The sequence below is a fragment of the Bubalus kerabau genome, chromosome 3 (genome assembly GCF_029407905.1).
Source record: "Bubalus kerabau isolate K-KA32 ecotype Philippines breed swamp buffalo chromosome 3, PCC_UOA_SB_1v2, whole genome shotgun sequence".
NCBI lineage: Eukaryota > Metazoa > Chordata > Mammalia > Artiodactyla > Bovidae > Bubalus > Bubalus kerabau.
The window spans coordinates 44801674-44825038 of record NC_073626.1 but is presented as its reverse complement, the minus strand read 5'-3'; the positions used below and the strand labels follow the sequence as shown (position 1 = coordinate 44825038).

The 23365-nt window shown below is 46.3% G+C and overlaps 1 protein-coding gene across 1 annotated transcript; it reads right to left on the bottom strand.

Moving 5' to 3' along the window:
* Window positions 1-6710: 6710 nt before the first annotated feature.
* On the bottom strand, window positions 6711-13551 carry LOC129647646 (HLA class II histocompatibility antigen, DM beta chain). Its single transcript, XM_055574703.1, has 6 exons — window positions 13283-13551; window positions 11582-11863; window positions 9464-9748; window positions 8084-8200; window positions 7647-7682; window positions 6711-7305 (listed from the first exon to the last, which is right to left on the bottom strand). Exons 1-6 carry the CDS (start codon window positions 13335-13337, stop codon window positions 7292-7294), a joined length of 789 nt encoding a protein of 262 aa, XP_055430678.1. The 5' UTR covers window positions 13338-13551; the 3' UTR covers window positions 6711-7291.
* Window positions 13552-23365: the final 9814 nt, after the last annotated feature.

Genomic DNA, 23365 nt, shown 5'->3' with positions numbered 1-23365 from the left:
CTTCATTCCCTGCCCTGCTTAGAAGCCTCCCTGTTTAGAAGCCTCATGTGCAACAGAAAAGAGGGAGAGACAGGGTCAGGAGAGTCAGTGAGTCCCGGTCTAGGAGTAGACTCTGAATTTGGGGCCTCTTGCTGCAACCCCCAGGGGCCAGTTTGGCCAAGAGGTGGCCGGAAGCTCTGTGGCCGAAAGCTCGGCCTCTCTGTCAGTCAGTCAGTTCAGTCGCTCAGTCGTGTCCTATTCTTTGTGACCCCATGAATCACAGCACACCAGGCCTCCCTGTCCATCACCAACTCCCGGAGTTCACTCAAACTCATGTCCATCAAGTCAGTGATGCCATCCAGCCATCTCATCCTCTGTCGTCCCCTTCTCCTGCCCCCAATCCCTCCCAGTATCAGGGATTGTTCCAATGAGTCAACTCTTCCCATGAGGTGGCCAAAGTATTGGAGTTTCAGCTTCAGCATCAGTCCTTCCAATGAACACCCAAGGACTGATCTCCTTTAGAATGGACTGGTTGGATCTCCTTGCAGTCCAAGGGACTCTCAAGAGTCTTCTCCAACACCACAGTTCAAAAGCATCAATTCTTCAGCACTCAGCTTTCTTCACAGTCCAACTCTCACATCCATACATGACCACAGGAAAAACCATAGCCTTGACTAGATGGACCTTTGTTGGCAAAGTAATATCTCTGCTTTTCAATATGCTATCTAGGTTGGTCATAACTTTCCTTCCAAGGAGTAAGCATCTTTTAATTTCATGGCTGCAATCACCATCTGCAGTGATTTTGGAGCCCAAAAAAATTAAGTCTGCCACTGTTTCCACTGTTTCCCCATCTATTTTCCATGAAGTGATGGGACCAGATGCCATGATCTTCATTTTCTGAATGTTGAGCTTTAAGCCAACTTTTCCACTCTCCTCTTTCACTTTCATCAAGAGGCTTTTGAGTTCCTCTTCACTTTCTGCCATAAGGGTGGTGTCATCTGCATATCTGAGGTTATTGATATTTCTCCCGGAAATCTTGATTCCAGCTTGTGCTTCTTCCAGCCCAGTGTTTCTCATGATGTACTCTGCATATAAGTTAAATAAGCAGGGTGACAATATACAGCCTTGACGTACTCCTTTTCCTATTTGGAACCAGTCTGTTGTTCCATGTCCAGTTCTGTTGCTTCCTGACCTGCATATAGGTTTCTCAAGAGGCATGTCAGATGGTCTGGTATTTCCATCTCTTTCAGAATTTTCCACAGTTTATTGTGATCCACACAGTCAAAGGCTTTGGTGTAGTCAATAAAGCAGAAATAGATGTTTTTCCAGAACTCTCTTGCTTTTTCGATGATCCAGCGGATGTTGGCAATTTGATCTCTGGTTCCTCTGCCTTTTCTAAAACCAGCTTGAACATCTGGAAGTTCACAGTTCACGTATTGCTGAAGCCTGGCTTGGAGAATTTTGAGCAGTACTTTACTAGCATGTGAGATGAGTGCAATTGTGCGGTAGTTTGAGCATTCTTTGGCATTGCCTTTCTTCGGGATTGGAATGAAAGCTGACCTTGTCCAGTCCTGTATCCACTGCTGAGTTTTCCAAATTTGCTGGCATATTGAGTGCAGCACTTTCACAGCATCATCTTTCAGGATTTCAAATAGCTCAACTGGAATTCCATCACCTCCACTAGCTTTTTCGGCCTCTCTGTAGCTGGTGCCAAATCAGATCCCAGAGACACAGTTTTGGGTGAGGTAGAAAAGGATCACTTTGTTACTTTGCCAGCCAAAGGGAGACACACCAGGCTTTTGCCTTGAAAAACTGTTGCCACCCGGGAGGATTTGATGAGGATTTTTATAAAGGTGGGTCAAAGGTGAGGTCTAACAAGATTAGGGTGGGAACAAGGCTAGTGAAGTCATGTCCAACTCTTTGTGACCCGGCCCTGGACTGTGTAGCCCGCCAGGCCTCTCTGTCCATGGGATTTTCCAGGCAAGAACGCTGGAGCGGGTTGCCATTTCCTTCTCCAGGGGATCTTCCCAATCCAGGGCCGGGTCTCCCACATTACAGGCAAGACTCCTTACCCTCTGAGCCACCAGAGAAGCCTCAGCTGTGGGAACAAGGCTAGCACTTCCTTAAACTCTTCTCAGGCAGTCTGTCTCCTAATCTCCTAACTTTCTCTGGTCCCTTTAATCTTTTTTTTAATGTAAGTTTATTTATTTTAATTGCAGGCTAATTACAATATTGTTTGGTTTTGCCATACATCAACATGAATCCGCCACGGGTGTACACGTGTTCCCCATTCTGAAACCCCATCCCACTTCTCTCCCCATACCATTCCTCTGGGTCGTCCCAGTGCACCAGCCCCGAGCATCCAGTATCATGCATCGAACCTGGACTGGCGATTCGTTTCATATATGATATTATACATGTTTCAATGCCATTCTCCCAAATCATCCCACCCTCTCCCTCTCCCACAGAGTCCAAAAGACTGTTCTATACATCTGTGTCTCAGGTCCCTTTAATCTTGCCTTGGGTGGTTTCTTGGCTGCCCCTCCCTTGATGAGCAGCTGTTGGAAGTGGAACTCAGGGTTGGTTGTGGAAGCTGGAGTCTCGCCTATAAGAAACAGGAGACAAGGGCCTCCATGCCTGGAAGCCCCACTGGCACTGCTTGGTTTCCACACCCAGGAGGAATCCCCCAGGCCGTGCTCCAGGGCAGTTTGAGGACTCTTGGGAATAGCAGGCACTCCAACCACGACCAAGGTGATTTTACTTGGAAACAGAATTACTTGAGAAGATGATCTAAAAATAATTTCCCTAAATTATTTTTCCTAAATGAACAGTGAGATTAGCTACCAATGGCTGTCTGCTCCTTTCCCATGAACGTGCACTAAGGAAGCCAAGTACCCGGAACATGGGGCCCTGAGGAGACAGCCTCCTGGGGTGCATTTGATGCTTTAAAAAGGGGGGTGGAGCAGAAATTGATTCTCACACAGCTAAGAAGCCCAGAAGTCCAAGATCAAGCTGCCGAGAGGACTGGTCCTCCCTGGAGACTCTAAGGGGAAATCTGTTCCCTGCCTCTCTCCTGGCTTCCTGGGTTGCTAGAAATCATTGGTGTTCCCTTCGTTTTTCCCTTTTACATTTAAAATTTTTTATTAGCGCATAGTTGGCTTACAATGTTGTGTTCTTTTCAGGTGGGGGTGCATCTGGTTTTACTCCCATCGTGTTCAAGGGCCCAAAGAGCCTCAAACTTGGGGTCAACACCTTTGACTAAAGCGTTGGTATCTGCCCTCATGGACACAGAGGCATGTCCGCTATGCTCTGAGAGTTGGACTAGATGACCTTCAAAGTCAATTCCCCGCTCCCAGTTCGGTTTTTAAAACAAAGAAGACATTGAAGGGAGAGAACCAATCGTCGTGCCACTTGTATTAGACAAATGTAAAAGCCCAGCTCTCTCTCTCTCACACACACACACACACACACAGGCACACACACACCCCTTTCTGGCACTTTGCTGTATGCAGCATTTTATTCCCCTCACACAGTCCTGGAGGTGACCCATCATTCTGCCTTCCTTCCAGGCTCCACTCGCTTGCCTGGGTAGCACACACATCCTCCTTTCTCTCCCCTTGTAATCTGGCTTCCTGGATCCCAGGAGATATACGTAGTATTATTTTTTTTTTTTTCAGCTCCCCATCTGAAAGAGGACAGCCTTCCCTATAAAACAAAACCCAGTAAGATTAGGGCAGAGCAAGCATGCCTGGGGTCTCCAGAGGGGGACTGGAGGCGTACTCATTAGCTGCCTCTCTCCCTCTTCCCCTGGGGTCCTGCCCCTTTGATTTCCACAGCTGAGGCCACACTCACACCCTCCAAATGTACAGCATCTCCTTCACAAATGGCCAAGCATAGACCAAAGCCCCACGCCAGACTAGACTAGAATTTCAGAAGGAATTGACTTTGTCAAGCAAACAAAAGAACAGTGAACAGAAAAGTGAAAATGAAAGGATATGGCAAGGCTTCAGACGGCAAGATCTTAAAGAAAGCTCAGAGTTGGGGAGAGGGGATAGATTATTTACATGATACACAAGCTAATTAATTAAATGTTACATAAAAACCATTTCCCTTTGGTTTTTTTTTGGCTGCACTGCACAGCATTTGGGATCTTAGTTCCCTGACCAGGGATCGAACCCAAGCCCCCTGAAGTGACAGCCTGGGGTCTTAACCACTGCACTGCCAGGAAAGTCCCTATAAAAACCTTTTTTCAATAAAACATAAAATTGATAAAATTTGTAGGGATTTGTTTCTGAGCCTACACTCACCAATCACAGCACAGAGCACTCTACTGCTTCCTACCTTACATGGCCCAGCTCAGAGAAGAGCCATTTTGAACTCAGGACCATTTTCCCGTTCCATTGACTTTCTGGTGAAACTCCTTCCAGAAGAGGTGCCTTGATCACAAGGATCTTTCTGGGGAAAGCATGGACGTAGTGGAAATCAACTCACTGATTAGACAAACCCTGAGCACCTACTTTTTTTTTTCAATTGAAGCATAGTTGATTTACAATGTTGTGTTAATTTTTGCTGTACAGCAAAGTGATTCAGTTATACACACACACATATGTCAGTTCAGTTCAGTTGTTCAGTCGTGTCCGACTCTTTGCAGCCCCATGGACTGCAGCACCCCAGTCTCCCTGTCCATCACCAACTCCCGGAGTTTATATATACGCATCCTTTTTTTATATTCTTTTCCATTATGATTTATCACAGGATACTGACTATAGCTCCCTGGACTCAACAGTAGGACCTTGTTGTTTATCCATTCTATATACAATAATTTGCATCTGCCAACCCCAAACTCCCAATCCATCCCTCTCCCAAGCCCACCTCTTGGCAACCCTCCATCCATTCTCTGTATCTGTGAGTCTGTTTCAAGATAAGTTCATTTGTATCTTATTTTAGATTCCACATGTAAGTGATATCACATGGTATTGTCTTCCTCTTTCTGACTTCACTTAGTAAAATAATCTCTAGGCCCATCCATGTTGCTGCAAATGGAATTGTTTTCTTTTTTATTTATGCCTGAGCACCTGCCTTGGATATGAAGTCTGTATGATCAGTGCTACCCAAACTGTTCTCCAGGCCCCCATCAGGACAGAAACCATGCAGGGAGGAAGGGACCCAACCCCACCCACCAGGCACCCACACAGACCACCATGGAGACAAGGCAGGAAGATTCCACACACTGTCTGTCTTTCTGACCCCTTCCCCCAGCTCATCAGATTCTGCTTACCATGTTCCTACATAGACACCCACACACAGACATGTATTCTTCTTTTTCTTTTTTGGCAGACGTGCATTCTTAACCGCTTGTTCTCTGTCCACAACTTTCTGTTAGGCTAAACTCCTCCAGTACCTGTTTTCATTTCTGGTTTCTTTCTAGAATCCAACTCTCATTCCAAAGACAATGCCACCTGGGCCCAGCAGGTGTCGCCCTTCAGTGGGAATGATCAGCACCTCTCCAGTTCAGTTCAGTTCAGTCGCTCCATCATGTCTTTTTGATCCCATGGACGGCAGCACGCCAGGCCTCCCTGTCCATCACCAACTCCCGGAGTCCACCCAAACCCATGTCCATTCAGTTGGTAATGCCATCCAACCATCTCGTCCTCTGTCGTCCCCTTCTCCTCCCGCCTTCAATCTTTCCCAGCACCAGGGTCTTTTCAAATGAGTCAGCTCTTCGAATCAGGTGACCAAAGTATTGGAGTTTCAGCTTCAACATCAGTCCTTCCAATGAATATTCAGGACTGATCTGCTCTAGGATGGACTGGTTGGATCTCCTTGCAGTTTGGACTCTCAAGAGTGTTCTCCAACACCACAGTTCAAAAGCATCAATTCTTCGGCGCTCAGCTTTCTTTAAAGCACCTCTCTTGCCCTATGTGAAATCCAGCCCCAAACGGTGGATGCCCCATGGGCTCCAGGTGGAGGGAATGGAAGGGGACCTCTGAAGAATGGTGTGTTCGCCAGTAGGAAAGTCCTCAGAATACAGCAGCCTAGTTACTTCCAGCTCAGGCAGACCGACACCCTGTAGAGAATTTGCTGTTCGATCTTGGGCAAGCTATTTAACCTCTCTGAACCTCACTTTCATCTTGGGACTTGGAGGCAGACCACTTCCCCCTTACCGGTGATTGTGGAGCATGAATGAGATACAGCATAAAGCACCTACCCAGTGCCTACAAGCACTCGAGCTGTGGTCCCTTTCCTATGCTGGTTGTGGAAGGAATAACAGCCCAGAATTCAGATCTGAAGTTGAGCTCTGCCCCTTGAACCCTGACTACCTGAGTTGTGATGAAGATCAAATGAAACAGAGCAAGCAAGCTGGTAGGAAGCCTGGCCGGGAAAGTAGAGTGACTGCTAACAGCTAACTTCACCGCGGTGGGCTGGCTGGGTACCAGGTAATGTTCTTGGCCAATTACAAGTATGAACTCATTTAAGCTTCATTAAGATCTCTTATGAGTTCAGAAAACTGTTAACCTCCTATTACCTATGATTCTGTGACTCCCTCCCACCAAAGTTTAAAATCTTCTTATGAATTATCCAGCAGAAAACAGCCCCCAGTTCCATCGTGTCCAGATGGGAAAATGGGAGGAAACACCAACTCGTCTGCTCCAGGAGGAGCGAATCAAGCCCAGCCCCCGACTGCCCACTGTCCCTCCCCAGAACCACAGGAAAAAACATGGAAAAAAACAGGATTCTACCAGTTTATTCCTCAGAGACAATCAACAGTGACTCACGCCCTCTGTGACACAGTGGGGGCCCCCAAGAGGGTCTTTGACCTTCCTCCCCAGATGATATTCACCCCAGATATTTAGCCCTGGGCTCTGCATATGGACAGCACCTTGGTTACAGAATATTTTTACCAGGAATGAGTTTCCCCAAGTTACTAAGGTTCACATAGGGAAGTGAAGTGAAGTGAAGTGAAGTGAAAGTCGCTCAGTCATGTCCAACTCTTTGTGACCCCATGGACTTTACAGTCCATGGAATTCTCCAGGCCAGAACACTGAAGTGGGTAGCCGTTCCCTTCTCCAGGGGATCTTCCCAACCCAGGGATTACACCCAGGTCTCCCGTATTGCAAGCGGATTCTTTACCAGCTGAGCCACCAGGAAAGCCCTCACATAGGGAAGACTGGGAAATTCAAAGAATTAAATAGAGAAACCATAGGGTCCAAGAAGATGTGGAGGGCTGGAGGAGCTGGAGGGCCCCAGCAGCATCCCCAAGAGTTCAGACCTCCTTCTCACGTGGAGGGAAAGCTGTAGGGTTCTGCCTCTATCAATTGTGCTGACCTGCAGAAGAAATGAAAAGGAGATAATAACGCTTCAACGCTTCGAGCCAACTTGACCCCATCATTTGTCCCTGTAACCATCTATGCCAGAACCCTTAACACAGTGATGTGGAAAATTCCAGATCACCAAGCACTGAGGAGCCACATTCAGACACGCTGTTGGGCAGAAGCGGAAGGGGTCGGTGCTCCTGCTTTCTGCTCCTGAGCCCAACAGCAGCAGCTTCAATCACACTCAGCCTGATCCCAGTGGACGCGCACCGCCCCCGCCGTCAGCGCGGGAGATAACGCCCTCTATCACCCCCTCCAAGGGACCAGGAGGCACACAGACCAACAGAGACATACCTTCTGGATAAGTGGACCCCGGGAGGAAAATGTAGCCTAGGAGAAGAAAATATTTGAGTTGAGGACAGTCTTTTCTTTTTTTTTAATTTTTATTAGACTATAGTTGATTTGCACTGTTGTTTAGTTTCAAGTGTACAGCAAAGTGCGTCAGTTACACATATACCTGTACCCACTCTCTTCTTCGATTCTCTTCCCATCTAGGCCACTGCAGAGTACTGAGGAGTTTTCTGTGCTATACAGCAGGTTCCTATTAGTGATCTATTTTATCCACAGTAGTGTGTAGATGTCGATCCCCATCTCTCAGTTGATCCCTCCCGCCCAGGACGGGCCTGGTGGATGAAAGTCTCCTCCACGGCAATGGGGGATGCCACGGGAGAACCAGTCACAAACCCAAAGCGAGCAGAGGTTGGGACTGACGTTTCGGGGGGCTCACTCACCGGAGGAGGTGGCTCTCCGCCAACTGCGCAGACCGAAAACGAAGACGATGAGACCCAGCACCAGCGTTACCAGAGACACAGAAACCTTCACCGTCTGCGCAGGCAACAGCCCAGGAGCTGCGGAAACAGGAACTGAACTGCAACCGGTTCCCAGAGCTGGTCCCCAGAGCGCCTTCGCTGACTGCGACCTCCGCCCAGAGTTTCAGAGGTGCTCATCCGCGGCCCAGGGCTCACACCAATCCAGGCCCGAGCAAGCGGCCTTTCCTCAAAACCCCTGTCCCGTGGGTCTCTGTTCCTGTAGGTCCCTGAGGAACCCCTCTCCCCAGGTTTGTACCCCGGCTTCCAGATGCTCTCTGAGACCGTGGGGGCCCTCCAGGCTTCCTGTTTTCTTTCTTCACCCCAAAGGCACCCTGACCAAAGAATGAAGGGCCCCCCACTCCTCTCTTCATTTGCCTGTGGTGACAATACTTGCTCCCTTGACTGCTTTATTCGAGCATTTTCCCATGAAATTATCTTTCCACCTTTCCTTTCTGCAGTTCCTTGCTATCCAAGGGCTTAGGTGTCTCTACCTGTCCACTTTCAGATTGGCCATGGGTCCTTCCAGAATCTGTCTCTGCCCCACCTCCACAGCCCCTACATCCTGGGGCTGGTCCTAGTCTGAATCCTGTCCCCCTCCCAAATTCCTTTCCTTTAACTATCTCCAGTCCTGGGGTTCAAACAGCGATGATTGGCTTGACGCGGTAGCCCCCAAGCGTGCACATCAAAGCCTCTGTCAGCCTTGGCTTCCCCTCTCTGACACCAAGAGGGTCCTCACTCTCCTGAGATCTTTATTTCTCCAGTTCCCATCCCTGACTTGACAACAGTGGAAATCTGAAGATCCTAGAATATTGCATCACAATTTGGGGTTCTGAAAATATGGTTACCAAATCGACTTCCTCTTCTCAGGACAATCAGGCTCCCCTCCCACCTTCCAACAAACACAGAACACCAGCCACAGCACCATAGCGACAGCAAGGATGATTAACGCTTTCTGTCCCAGTATCCCCTGGCCCCATCTCTGGTCGAGAACTCTCCACGAGTTCCTCCAGACTCACTCATTTTCAGCATCTCCCTCTCTTCCCTGTACCATGGACCTCTACAGCTTCTTCCCTCTGCCAAAGTATTGGTGTTCTTTTTACAACTACCCACTTGCAGTAGCTCTCTGCTTTTTTGTTGTTGTCAGCCACGCTAGAGCAACATGTGGGGTTCTCAATTCCCCGACCAGGGATCAAACCTGGCCCTCCTGCAAGTGGAAGTGAAGAATCTTAGCCACTGGAATGCCAGGGAATTCCAGTAGCTCTCTGCTTTAATGCTAATTCCTCCCGCCTGCTACACACTTACTCCAGTCCTGGAGGATGAGTTCAGGAGCCCCAATGTGCTCGACCACACAGGTGTAGGTATCCCCAAAAGAGGGGGTTGTGGCCAGATGGGAGACGGTCTGGTATGTCCAGTCTCCGTTGGGCTGGACGATCCTCTGGGCCCTGCCGTGTGGGAGGACCTCCTGCCCGTTCCTCCTCCACGTGATGGCCACGTCCGCTGGGTAGAAGCCCCACACATAGCAGGCCAGCATCACAGACTCCCTCGTGTTAAAAGGAGTGGTTTTGGCTACCTGCACGGTCGGTGGGCCTGCACAGGAGGAAAAAAACAGTCACGAAGGAGGGCACCACCCTGGCTTTTCCTCCAACCTGGTTTCTCTCCTACTTCAATGCTTCTTGGATTTTGCCCACCCACCCTGCCCACCCTCACCCTAGGCCTGCACACATCCCTCTGAAAATGAGAAGCTGGAATATATTCCTCTGCACTCTTTCCTGTCTCCCACTCCATCCCTGCTCCTTCCTTTCTTGTTCCTCCAAAATCCTGTTTGGTCACCTTAAGTAGAAGCTGGGGCTGAACTGCAAGCTGTTTCAGAAGGCATTGTATTCATTGCAAATACATAAAAGTAAATTGTCATCCAGACTTACAGGTGGGGTGAGCAAAAGTAGGAAAACACCCTTGTCCTCAAATCTCATTGAACAGATTAACTCGGTAAAAAAAGTATTTTTTTCCTTGAAGAGTTTAAGGCATGTGTGCGTGCTCAGTCGTGTCTGACTCTTTGCGAGCTCGTGGACTGTAGCCTGCCAGTCTCCTCTGTCCATGGGATTTCCCAGGCAAGAATACTGGAGTGGATTGCCATTTCCTACGCCAGGGGATCTTCCTGATCCAGGGATTGAACCCCTATCTCAAGAGTCTCCTGCATTGGCAGGCAGATTCTTTACCACTGTGCCATCTGGCAAGCCTGAATAGTTTAAGGAAGCAAGACTAATTCAGGACTAACTCTTAAATTTGGATGAGGGTGGACCCAATTCATCAGATCATTCATATTGCCGTCTGTTAGTAATTTATTTTTCTAGGCGACCCTTCAGCTTGCTTGGGTGTCTTTCAAATAAAATCCTCAATAAAAATCCAAGATATTGTGTTAAAACACAGATTCCCTAGCCTGTATCCCTGGATATTTTTATTCAACAGATTTGCAGTAGCTCTCAAGGACTTGCATTTTTATTTTTATGTTTTTATTTTAAATTTATTTCTGTTTTTGTTTTTGGCTGTGCCACACCACTTTCAGGATCCTAGTTCCCTGACCAGGGATTGAACCTGTGCCCCCTGCAGTGGAAGCACTGATTCTTGACCACTGGACCACCAGGGAAGTCCCAGGACTTGCATTTTTAACAAGCACCTTCCCCAGGCAATTCTGAGAAATGATATCTTGAGACACAATACTTTTTAAGATAGAGAACTTCAAGTTTGGGTTTTGTTTTGTTTTTTTTTAACCAATCTCAAGTCATTCTCTATGCAAGTGATTAGGGAGAGAGTTTGCTTCCCTTGTGGCTCAGCTGGTAAAGAATCTGCCTGCAACGTGGGAGACCTGGGTTTGATCCCGGGATTGGGAAGATCCCCTGGAGAAGGGAAAGGCTACCTACTCCAGTATTCTGGCCTGGAGAATTCCACGGACTGTATAGTCCATGGGGTCGCAAAGAGTCGGACATGACTGAGCGACTTTCACTTTCACTTTGCCTCAGAATTCCCTGGGAGGCTTTCCAAATTGTCCCATGCCTGGGCCCATCTTAGACCCGGGACACCAGAACCTGGGATACAAAGGCACAAGCATTTTGGGGAAAGCCATTCTGGTTATTCTGACAGTTCAACACCTGGCTGAACTTGGATCTGGCTCCTGAGATGCCCTGAATCGAAGGAAAACATTTTTACTCTCCCTGCAGAAGCTCCTTGCCTGTTCAAATATCACCGCCCGGTTTGCATTCCAGCCCCACCCCTGTCAACCCCCTTGTTTCCCTCTCTTTCTACATCACAGGTGCTCCCATTTTTCTGCTTCTTTTCTGCCCACATCTCAAACCCCCTATCAATGGAGGGAGCCTTTGTGGCCTCCCCTCTCCTCACTGCCCCTCTGCTCCCCTCTCTCCTTACGTGTCCTGTGGGTCAGAGAGCTCCAGAAGGGCTGGGTGTGCGCGGCACAGTTCTGCAGACCACTGGACAAGCGAAGGATCAGGTCACTGTTATTGTTGAGGAACTGTGAGAGGTACCGGGCCAAGCCGTTCAGCACCCCAAATTCACGAGGAACCATACTGGTCTGCAGGGGATCCCAGCAGGTCAGCAAATCCTTGTTGAAGGAGATGCAATACGAGAAGTCTTTCGGATTCCCATCATCGTCCAACACACAGGTGCTTTCCACGTGTGCCACAAAACCACCTGTAGGAGCCAGAGAAAGGGGGCGGCTCAGGGTCCTCTGCCAGAGCCCAAGGCTCAGTTACATCCGGTGAGGAGGGTGCAGGCTTCCTGCCTGAGGCATCATCTGCTCACCAAGCTCACGAACAGGAGTCTCTGCAAGTCCTGATTCAGGAACTGCTGCTGCTGCTGCTAAGTCACTTCAGTCGTGTCCGACTCTGTGTGACCCCATTGACGGCAGTCCACCAGGCTCCCCCGTCCCTGGGATTCTCCAGGCAAGAACACTGGAGTGGGTTGCCAGTTCCTTCTCCAATGCATGGAAGTGAAAAGTGAAAGTGAAGTCGCTCAGTCGTGTCCGACTCTTATCGACCCCATGGACTGCAGCCCCCCAGGCTCCTCTGTCCACGGGATTTTCCAGGCAAGAGTACTGGAGTGGGGTGCCATTGCCTTCTCCGGATTCAGGGACTAGGTGATCCTAACAGAGAAGTTCCTAGATCCCGTTTTCTCTTTACATAAGACTCAGCATGGAGACACAAGTGACCCAAAATTATTTGCATGTTTAAACACAACAATTTACCCAGGATTAAGACTTTCAGTAAGGCCAATGACTGAGTGAGAAAAGGGGTCAAAGGAAAGAGTCAGGCTTGTTCTGTGCTGGATACATTATTAAATATCCATGCCACATGTATATCTGGAGTACTCGCTGTGTGCCAGACACCGCGCGAGGAACTGGGGACACAGCAGTTATCAACAGGGCCATCATCACCTTTGCCTACATTCCAGCAAGAGATATCTGTTACACAAATAATTACACAGCTTGATTACATTAAATTTGCTACACGGATGAACAAGTTTCTACTGTGTAGCTCTGGCAGCTAGAGTAATATTCTGGGATAATGGAACCATAATGGAAAAGGATATAAAAAAGAACTATACATGTGCGTAACTGAGTCGCTTTGCTCAGCAGAAATTAACATGATATTGTAAATCAACAATACTTCAATTTAAAAATATAAATTCAAAAAATTGCTGCAAAGCTACGGTACAAAGTGCTGTGGAAGTATATAATAGGGAGATAGACTGCTTTGGCAGAGAAGGCAATGGCACCCCACTCCAGTACTCCTGCCTGGAAAATCCCATGGATGGAGGAGCCTGGCAGGCTGCAGTCCATGGGGTCGCTGAGGGTCGGACACGACTGAGCGGCTTCACTTTCACTTTTCACTTCCATGCATTGGAGAAGGAACTGGCAACCCACTCCAGTGTTCTTGCCTGGAGAATCCCAGGGACGGGGGAGCCTGGTGGGCTGCAGTCCATGCGGTCGCACAGAGTCGGACACGACTGAAGTGACTTAGCAGCAGGAGCAGACTGCTTTGGGGTATCCGAATCCAATGGCAAAACAGAATCCCCCAATCCAAAGGGAGCAGAGGAAGGGAGAGTCCTTACCTGCTGCGGTGCAGCCCAGGCTGAGGCCCAGCAGCAGCGACAGGAGGACAGTCATGCTCTGCTCTGGGGAGACACGGGGAGTTCGGTCCCCTGGACCAGCTCCTCCAGGGGCCCTGGGTCTTCGTCTATCCCAGAAGTCCCAGCCTGGGTAGAGGATCTCCACACACTAAGTGGGAATATGGTATTGCCCGGGGCCCCTTGATGCTCTCTAAATGAGCAATTTGGGGCTACTAAGGCCTGAGATAATAAACCTGTTCCTTGCCAGATCATCTGAGCGTTCCAAACTGAGAATTGTCAGATTGCCTAGGTAGGCGGGGACAAGTATAGAGACAAATCATTGAGCATCTCAGCCCAGCATCATCAGTTACCAGGTAGATCTCATCCTGCCCTGGGCTTTTAGCAACTAGTCTCTTGCTGTCCCACAGAACAACCAGTCTGCAGGTGGATTTCCCTTGGAGAAGGAAATGGCAACCCACTGCAGTACTCTTGCCTGGAGAATCCCTTGGACAGAGGAGCCTGGTGGGCTACAGTCCATGGAGTTGCAGAATCAGACACGACTGAGCGACTCACACACACACACACACACACACACACACACACACACACACACACACAGGTGGATTTCCCTAGACTGGTGGAGAGAAAAAACCCTGTATCCCCAGGATGTATGCAGCCTAGACTGCCCTTTGGTCTAACTGTTTTCTCTCAAGGTCACTCCAGATACTGAGACAAGGTAACCTCTCTTGCTCCTTTAAGGGAAGTCACTGGGGAACTTAACCCTTGACTACATAACCCGTGGTCTGTCCTGTCGCCCAGGAAACAGGTGGACAAGAGGCACTTGTGGGGAATGCAGTAGAGTCAGGGCTGCTAAGAGTGCAGTTGTCTGGCCTCAAAGCAAGATGGCAGAATAAGAGGCGCTGTTGGTAAGAGCTCAGGGCCACAGCCCTGAACAGTCCCTCCCTGGGCTCCCATTGCTTCTTCCGTTCTAGCCAGACGAGCTTCATTTTCCCCTTTCTGCTTTCTGGAGCCAGGACACCCTGTCCTCCTAGCCTTTGAACCATCTCAGGGCAGACCGCTGGGCAACCCCACTAATCTGCTTGATAAATAGCTGGTCATGAGCCAGTGCCCATAGCTCACTTGTCTCCCCCAAACTCAAAACTCCCCTATGTGTTTCCCTGACAGGTGCCATCTGTCTTGGGGCAGGCCCTCCTCGCGTTGTGAAGCCACTAGAAAAATGAGATAAACATTCCCTGTTCTTCTTTCCCAGGAAAAGACAAGCTTCACGTAGCAATTCATTCTCACCTGTGACCTATACAACTGGTAGATTTTTCCATTACAGATGTAAAACCCTCAGTTGACTTCCCTGTGGTCCCCACCAGGCTTCAGGGCTGCCTCTCCCCAGCTTGGTTCCTGAAAGCTCTTGAACTTGACTTAATAGTGAGCTAAACAAAGGAGGATGAGGAGGGAACCCCTTAATACGACACTTCCCTGTCCCCCTCCAAGTCCTTGACTCCAGGAGAATACGATATTTCTGAAGAAGAAAGGAAAGGGGAAAGAATATCCCCCAAATGAATATATAGACGAATATCAGGAACCAAAAGCTGGTTTTGTGTAATTAGTTGAGCTTCACTGATGCTCTGACCATGTTTTCCTACCACCCCCGCCCTCAACCCCCCTGGTTACAAGATTGTTCTACACTTGAACTTCTCTAATCAGCCGTGAAGGGTGTTGAATGAACCGAAAACAGAGGAGTCGGGGGGTGGGGAGGGGGAGTCCAAAATTTGTTGAGCTTCTACTTTATGGTGGGTACTATGAGACCCACACTATTTCATCTTAAAAAACTATCTTAAAAGTCCTGTTATGAATGGTCCTTCTTACAATTTGGAAAACAAGTTGAAGATTCACACCAAAGGTTTCAAGGTACACACACACACACACACACACATCTGAGTGTGCCCACACACTCACTGTCCTAGGACTGAGAGGACCACATAGAGGTAGCTTGTGGCGGCCCCCGCTGAGAAAAGGAAAAAGGGAAGAGCCAGCACATCCCTCTGAGTCTTATCTTTCCAATGCTCAGATTTCCTCCCACTCTGAACCAGTGTCTCTTCTACTTTCTCTTTCAACAGTCTCAAAATGGTGCGAGTTCTCCTACACACATGATCACTTCCCCTTTGAAAGTCTCTCCTCCACCACCAGGTAGGTGGTGAGCCTAACCTTAGGAACCAGGTCTCGGGATCCTTATCAAGGTCTCCAAAGCCTGCCTGGAACCGGAATGCTCGCTGCGTGGCCCTCTGCCAGCTCCTGGAGGCTCGGCGAGCTCCCTCTTGTGCCTGGGTCTCTGCTCAGGCAGCCAAAGGAGATGTGAAACCCTCCATGAGGCAGCAACAGGAAATGCAGGCAATTTCACTTCTCTATTAATGAGAAGATTGAAGGTGGTTTTAGAATTAAGCTGGACAGAAAAACCCAGAGACCTGTGCTCAGCGAAGTGGTTTCTTCCCTCCCTTTTTCCTCTTAATTCTACTTTTTTGTGTTTGATTTTACACACATAGCTCTGTCCCCCACTTCTAGTCAACTCCAAAGAATATTTCAACTGTCTTGAGCATTGTTGGTAATTCACTTCAGTTCAGTTCAGTCGCTCAGTCGAGTCCAACTCTTTGCGACTCCATGAACCGCAACACGCCAGGCCTCCCTGTCCATCACCAGCTCCCAGAGTCAAACTCATGTCCATCAACTCGGTGATACCATCCAACCATTTCATCCTCTGTCGTCCCCTTCTCCTCCTGCCTTCTTCCCCAGCATCAGGGTCTTTTCCAATGAGTCAGTTCTTCGAATCAGGTGGCCAAAGTATTGGAGTTTCAGCTTCAACATCAGTCCTTCCAATGAACTCTCAGGACTGATTTCCTTTAGGATAGACTGGTTGAATCTCCTTGCAATTCAAGGGACGCTTCAAGAGTCTTCTTCAACACCACAGTTCAAAAGCATCAATTCTTCAGCACTCAGCTTTCTTTACAGTCCAACTCTCACATCCATACATGGCTACTGGAAAAGCTATAGCTTTGACTAGATGGACCTTTGTTGGTAAAGTAATGTCTCTGCTTTTTAATATACTGTCTAGGTTGGTCATAGCTTTTCTTCCAAGGAGCAAGTGTCTTTTAATTTCATGGCTGCAGTCACCATCTGCAGTGATTTTGGAGCCCAAGAGAATAAAGTCTGTCACTGTTTCCATCATTTCCCCATCTATTTGCCATGAAGTGATGGGACCAGATGCCATGATCTTAGTTTTCTGAATGTTGAACTTTAAGCCAACCTTTTCACTCTCCTCTTTCACTTTCATCAAGAGGCTCTTTAGTTCCTCTCCATTTTCTGCCATAAGGGTGGTGTCATCTGCATATCTGAGGTTATTGATATTTCTCCCGGCAATCTTGATTCCAGCTTGTGCTTCATCCAGCCAGGCATTTTGCATGATGTACTCTGCATATAAATTAAATAAGCAGGGTGACAATATACAGCCTTGAGGTACTCCTTTCCCAATTTGGAACCAGTCTGTTGTTCCATGTCTGGTTCTAACTGTTGCTTCTTGACTTGTATACAGATTTCTCAGGAGGCAGGTCAGGTGGTCTGGTATTCCCATCTCTTGAATTTTCCAGTTTGTTGTGAGCCACACAGTCAAAGACTTTGGCGTAGTCAATAAAACAGAAGAAGATGTTTTTCTGGAACTCTCTTGCTTTTTCGATGATCCAACGTTGGTAATCCATTTTGAATTACCAACGGATGTTGGTAATTTGATCTCTGGTTCCTCTGCCTTTTCTAAAACCAGCTTGAACATCTGGAAGTTCATGATTCACATACTGTTGAAGCCTGGCTTGGAGAATTTTGAGCATTACTTTACTAGCATGTGAGAGGAGTGCAATTGTGCGGTAGTCTGAACATTCTTTGGCATTGCCTTTCTTTGGGATTGGAGTGAAAACTGACCTTTTCCAGTCCTGTTGGTGATTGGATGACCATTTATGTAAAAACCAGGACTGACGTTAGGGAACCCCAGGCAGCTTCTCTTGTGCTGTCCCTCTGTATTTCTTTCTTTATTGGCTATACTTGGTCTTCATTGCTCTAGTTGTGGTGTAAGGATTTCTTGTTGCAGCGGCTTCTCTTGGTGCGGAGCACAGTCTATAGGGCTCATGGACTTCAATAGTTCTGGCGCACGGGCTTAGTTTTCCTGTGGCTTGTAGGATCTTCCTGAACTAGAGATCGAACCTGTGTCCCCTGCACTGGCAGGTGGATTCTCAACCACTGGGCCACCAGGGAAGTCCCTGTCCCTCTTCTACTGCCACTATAGAAGGGCCCAAAGAGTAAGTCCCCTCCTTGCCCACTGCCTCTTCCACCAACCTGGCCACCATGGCTAGAAGTGGACTAACTATGGTGTGTATGTGCAAAGCATTATACGGACTCCCAAGAGCTAAGAGATGTGGCCTCTGCCTCCATGTCGTTCACTTGCAGGTCAGTTGGAGAGTGCGGAGAAACATCTAGAAAGAGAAGAGTTTTTGTTAAAGCAGGCAAGCAATCTGGATAGTGGCCTTAAAAGAGAAATGACAAGTCATTGTGGGTTTGGTGCACAGGAAGTCCTCTCCATTGAGTAGGCCTGGAAGTGGGCTGCATTCATATGAGAGAAGAGGAAGGCGGTTGGTGTATAACCGCACAAGCTTGGAAATGCAAGTTTCTGTTGAGGGTCTACCAGCCACCTGGACTGGTGAAAACAAAAACAACTACAGTGACATCATTGGCACATGGGAGAAATTCACTGATGTGGTCTTAGGCTTTTTCCGAGAGGCTGGCCTTAATACTGAAGCCCTTCTAGGTACTTCCTAGTGTCCCTGTACGCACACAGGCTCCTCTTCTGAACAGACAGTTTTCACTTAAGCTTCCATTTTATAAAGTCAAAAATTGTTCAACCCATCCAACATCTGTAATTGAAAACCAATAGTATAAGACCACATTTGTGACTTCCTTCAATGTCTTCTCAAAACTACACACTTCTGCATTGGGTCAGGATTACATGACTTCCCAGTCTGTTCAGCTTCATGTCCACCCACCTGCCATCCCGCCTCTTCTCACTCTCCAACTTCTCTGTTGGGATTCACTACTCAAGACCCTGACCTTTGGGTTACAGTCGCTATAACTAGTTCAACATCTTTCCATCCTGCGGCCGGATTACTTGAACTGCTAGCATATATTTTACCTGATTTGCCACCACAAGTCTTTTTTAAAAAACATTTAATTTATTTGACTGAGCCAGGACTTAGTTGCAGCTTGCAAGATCTTTAGTTGTGGCATGTTGGATCTTAGTCCCTGACGAGGGATCAAACTCGGGCCCGCTGCATTGGGAACATGGGGTCTTAGACTCTGGACCCCCAGGGAAGTCCTACCACCACCACTCTTGAATCATGTTATTACCTCCTCATCTTAACTATGAGAAAATGCAGGCAGAGGGAGGTGAGTGACTGCTCAGCTTTACCCAGATGCTGGGTAATAGCACGATGACAACTCAGGATTTATGATTCAAAATCCTACACTATAATAATATCTTGAAAGAGTGAAAGTATTAGTCATTCAATCCTGTCTGACTCTTTGCGACCCCATGGATTGTAGCCAGGCTTCTCTGTCCATGGAATTCTCCAGGCAAGAACACTGGAGTGGGTAGCCATTTCCTTCTCCAAGGGATCTCCCTGACCCAGGGATCAAACCCAGGTTTCCTGCATTAGAGACAGATTCTTCACCATCTGAGCCACCAGGGAAGCCCCATAATAATATCTTAATAATCAGAAAATAATTGAAAATTGCCAACCATTTATAACAGGAATTTAAAAACCATAATATATTTATATATTTAGAAATTAACATACAAAAGTATAAGAACTTTATGGAATAAAAGGAAAACTTTATTAAAGCATATAAATGAAGACCTCAAGAAGTGAAGAGACATTCCATTATTCATGGATGAGGCATCCTATCACAATGAAGAAGTCAGGTTCCCCCCATATTTCTAACAAAAATCAAAGCAGAATTTGGGGGGAATTTGACAAACTGATTCTAAAATATATATAATAATAAAGTCCATGAGAATCTTAGACAATTTTGATCAAGAAGAGCATAATGTAGTTTTCTGGGAAGTCAGGTGGCAAATAAATGGAAACTAGCACTGTCAAATATGAACACATTTTTAAAAAGCCTTAATCATTTAAACATGTTTACGTGACCTCAGATCAGACGTGGCAACCCGCTGAATTTAAGCATATTAGTCAGCAGAGGAGAAGAAACTAACCAGGATTCCCTCAGTAACGGCCAGTGAACAGGGAAGAGCCCAGCGCCGAATCCCCGCCCCTCGGTGGGGCGCAGGACATGTGGCCTATGGAAGGCCCACTCCCCGGCGCCGCTCATGGGGGGCCCAAGTCCTTCTGATCGAGGCCCTGATAAAAAAAAATAATAATAAAAATTAAAAAATAAACATGTTTAAGTGAACAAGGAACTGACAAACCAATTGAACAGAATAATTCAGAGATAAATCCATGCATATGGCAGAATTTGGGATAAAATTCCTGGGAATAAATCAAATAGTTTCTAAATGACATTAATGTCAATTTAGTGTTTGGAGAAAAAGAAAGTTGTAAACATACTCACACCACGTGCAAAACCTCCAGATCAGTAAAGATCCAAATGTGAAAGGAGAATAACAAACACCAGTAGAAGAAGGCTTAGTGCCGTATCATAGATGGCCAGACAAATATAAAGCAAAGCATTTTTACCCAAAATTATTCATCAGAAAAGAGAGAATTACCTTCGATATAAGTCCTTAAGTTTTTCCCTTTCCAAATTATGGCCATTCTTTCAAAGTTCTTTGGAGAAGATACATTATTCTAAAATGATTTCAATTAATAAATATGTGACATATGCATACTGTTTTCCACAGTGGCTTAACCAACTTCCATTCCTACCAATATTGCATAAGGATTCAGCAACAGTATAGAAATTCCTCAAAAAAATAAAAATAGAACTACCATATGATTTAGCAGTTTCACTTCTGGGTCTTTATTCAAAGAAAACAAAAACATTAATTCAAATATATATATATATCTCTATATACTCCCATGTTCACTGCAGCATTATTTACTGTAGACACAACATGGAAACAACCTAACTGTCCATCAGTGAATGAAAGAATAAAGAAATTGTCCTGTGTACATATAATGGAATATTATTCAGTAATAAAAAATAAAATGTTGTCATTTTCAACAACATGGATGGACCTCAAGGGCATTATGTGAAATGAAATAAGTTGGAGAAAGAAAAATATCATATAATCTCTTTATTATGTGGAATAATAATAATAAACAAGTTTATAGAAATGGAAGGGAACAGATTTGTAGGTGCCAGAGACAGGGGCCAGGAGATGGGAGAAAAGAACACACTGGTTTTGGTGGGGCGTTTTAGTTTAAATAAATGGATTTATTTTTAAATCAATCAATCAAATAATTCAGAAACCATTAGCATAATCAAAAATAAATACATGAGAAGACTTAGAATAAAAATTATTTTATGGAACATGAAAGTGGAAATAGCAATATGTGTTAAAATACTATGTTATAAATTATGTGATTTTAAACTTGTGAGTAACTAAATAAAAGCAGTTAGCAGACGTTTGACTATTTGCCTATAACTTCTATATACCTAAAGCTTTATATTTTGAAACTGGTCAAAATTTTTTTAAAATATTCTCACTGAGAATATGGAGACTCACCTTATCACTGTGCTTTATGTTCCAGCAAAAATTATAACTTTACTGCCTTGGGTTTGGAAAGAATTTCTTAAGATTATGAAAACACAAACCATATGGGTTTTTTTTTTTTTAAGTTTTTGGTCACATCACGTGTATGTGGTATCTTAGTTTGCTGACTAGGAATTAAACCAGTGCCTTCTCCTTTGGAAGTCTTAACCACTGGACCCCCAGGGATTTCCCACCATATGGGTTTTGATCATGAAAATGAAATCATTCTATTTAGGGAAGGAACCATATACAAACTTAACTGATGAGCAACAAAGTGGAAGAAGGCACTGACAGTATTTATATACTGACATAGGATTACTATACGGAATATATCAGAACCCCCCCCCCCACCACAGTCACATGAAAAAACCATTTTTAAGATAGATGAACAATATAAATCAGCAATTCACACAGACAGAAACCTAGGAGATGATGCCCAGCCTCACTAGTAAGGCAGGAAAAGCAAATTAAAACATGAGACCACTTGACGCCCACTGAATTGCCAACATTTGAAAGTCAAATAACTTCCAGTGCTAGTGATAATAAAGGAAGGTGAGAGTTGGTGGGCGTGTAAACTGTTTATGGTCCCTGAATCACTGAAATGACAAAGCAGTTGCGTGAAAAAACCAACACATGAGCCAAGACGGCGTAGCCATGAGAGCAGAGCCTGGGCTGAGTGCATCAAGTCTTGGAAGAGTTCAGTCAAGGTCAGTTAGGGCTGGAAGATTAGGAATAGGTTCATGGAAGAGGAGGCACTAAGTTTTTTATTAAAAGGGGGACCTCAGATGAGAGAGGGTCTGGAAGGCTTCTTGAATATTATAAGTGGCAGTATCACAGAATGCTTGATCAGAGAGCACCTAACCTAAGCCCACCGCTGTACAGATGAGGAGTTTGAGACCCAGAGAGAGAGTGTGACTTGTCTAAGGGCCACACAGTGTAGTTAAAAAGGTTTGGAAATTTTCTGGTGGTCCAGTGGTTTTCGACTCTGCACTTTCACTGCCAAGGGCCCAGGTTCACTCCTGGTCGAGGAATTAAGATCCCACAAGCCAAGAGGTACAGCCAAAAAAATACTCACAGCTAAATAAATAAAAGCATTTTTAAGGCTTGAGTGGCAGGAAGTTTCTGGATAGGTTGGAAAATGGGGAGAGAGAAATCAAGAAGAACTAGAAAGCAACAAGGGACAGATGAAAAAATGAAAGAAAAAGATCTCAAAGAGAGACCATATAATACTTGAAGGTAGAGTCAAAGGTGTTTCCAGAAAAGAAGTTAATGATGCTGCTGAATTCCCCAGTGAAAATCTTTGCTAAGTTACAAACACTTTTTCTACATGCGAAGCACTGTTCTAAGCATTCTGCAAGATATTAATTTATTTAAGCTTCACAGCAACCTTATTCAGGGAGGCCCCACTGTTAACATCATCCTTTTACAGAAAATGACACCAAGACACAGAGAGGTTGAGGAATTCATCCAAGGGCACACAGCTACAGTCATGACTGAATCCCCAGAGGTCTGGTTCTGCACCCCATCTTCCTAACCAGTACACGTGCTGCTCTTAGCAATAAGATGGTTCAGAGGAGGTGCCAGGTCCTCGGAAGAAGTGAATATTTTCCCTGAGATTCTGATACAATGCAGAAAACAGAGACTCTTGCACCAACACCAAAATAATTTCACTTTTCGCCTTAACGCCACTCCCTCCTTCAAAGCAACTCCCAGACCTCGAGAAAAGCAAGAAAGAAAGTGCAGGCAAAGGGAGTTGCCATGTGCCCCACCACACCACCACCGCCCACACGGGGCAGCAGCAGCATGGCTCCCTGGACAGTCCCCGCAGGCCACGGGACAGGCCATCAGAGAGGACACGGGAGTTCTGGGCCCTTCCAAACTGTTCACATTTCACTTCAGTGATTTTTGATTACATGGTTTTCACAAAACCGAGATGACTGAGTTAGAACAGCATCTGAAGTCTTATTTTTCCCACTTTGAAGCTCTTATTTTCCCAGCTGTGGTGAAGGTTGAAGGTAGTTATATATTCCTCAAGGCAGCCTCTACTAGGCATGAACATTTTCACAAACAGTAGAGTGCAAAAAAATTAAAAATTAAAAAAAAAAACAAGAAGCTTCCTCCACCACTGTGTGAGCAGATTATCAGAAAGAGGCTCTGCTTTCATTGCTCACATATTTTGCACAGACTAATAGGAGTAAAAGCCATTGTGCTGTGTGGAGACCAGGGAGCAGGAGTCAGCCATGAGTTTGGGGTTTTCCCATTTC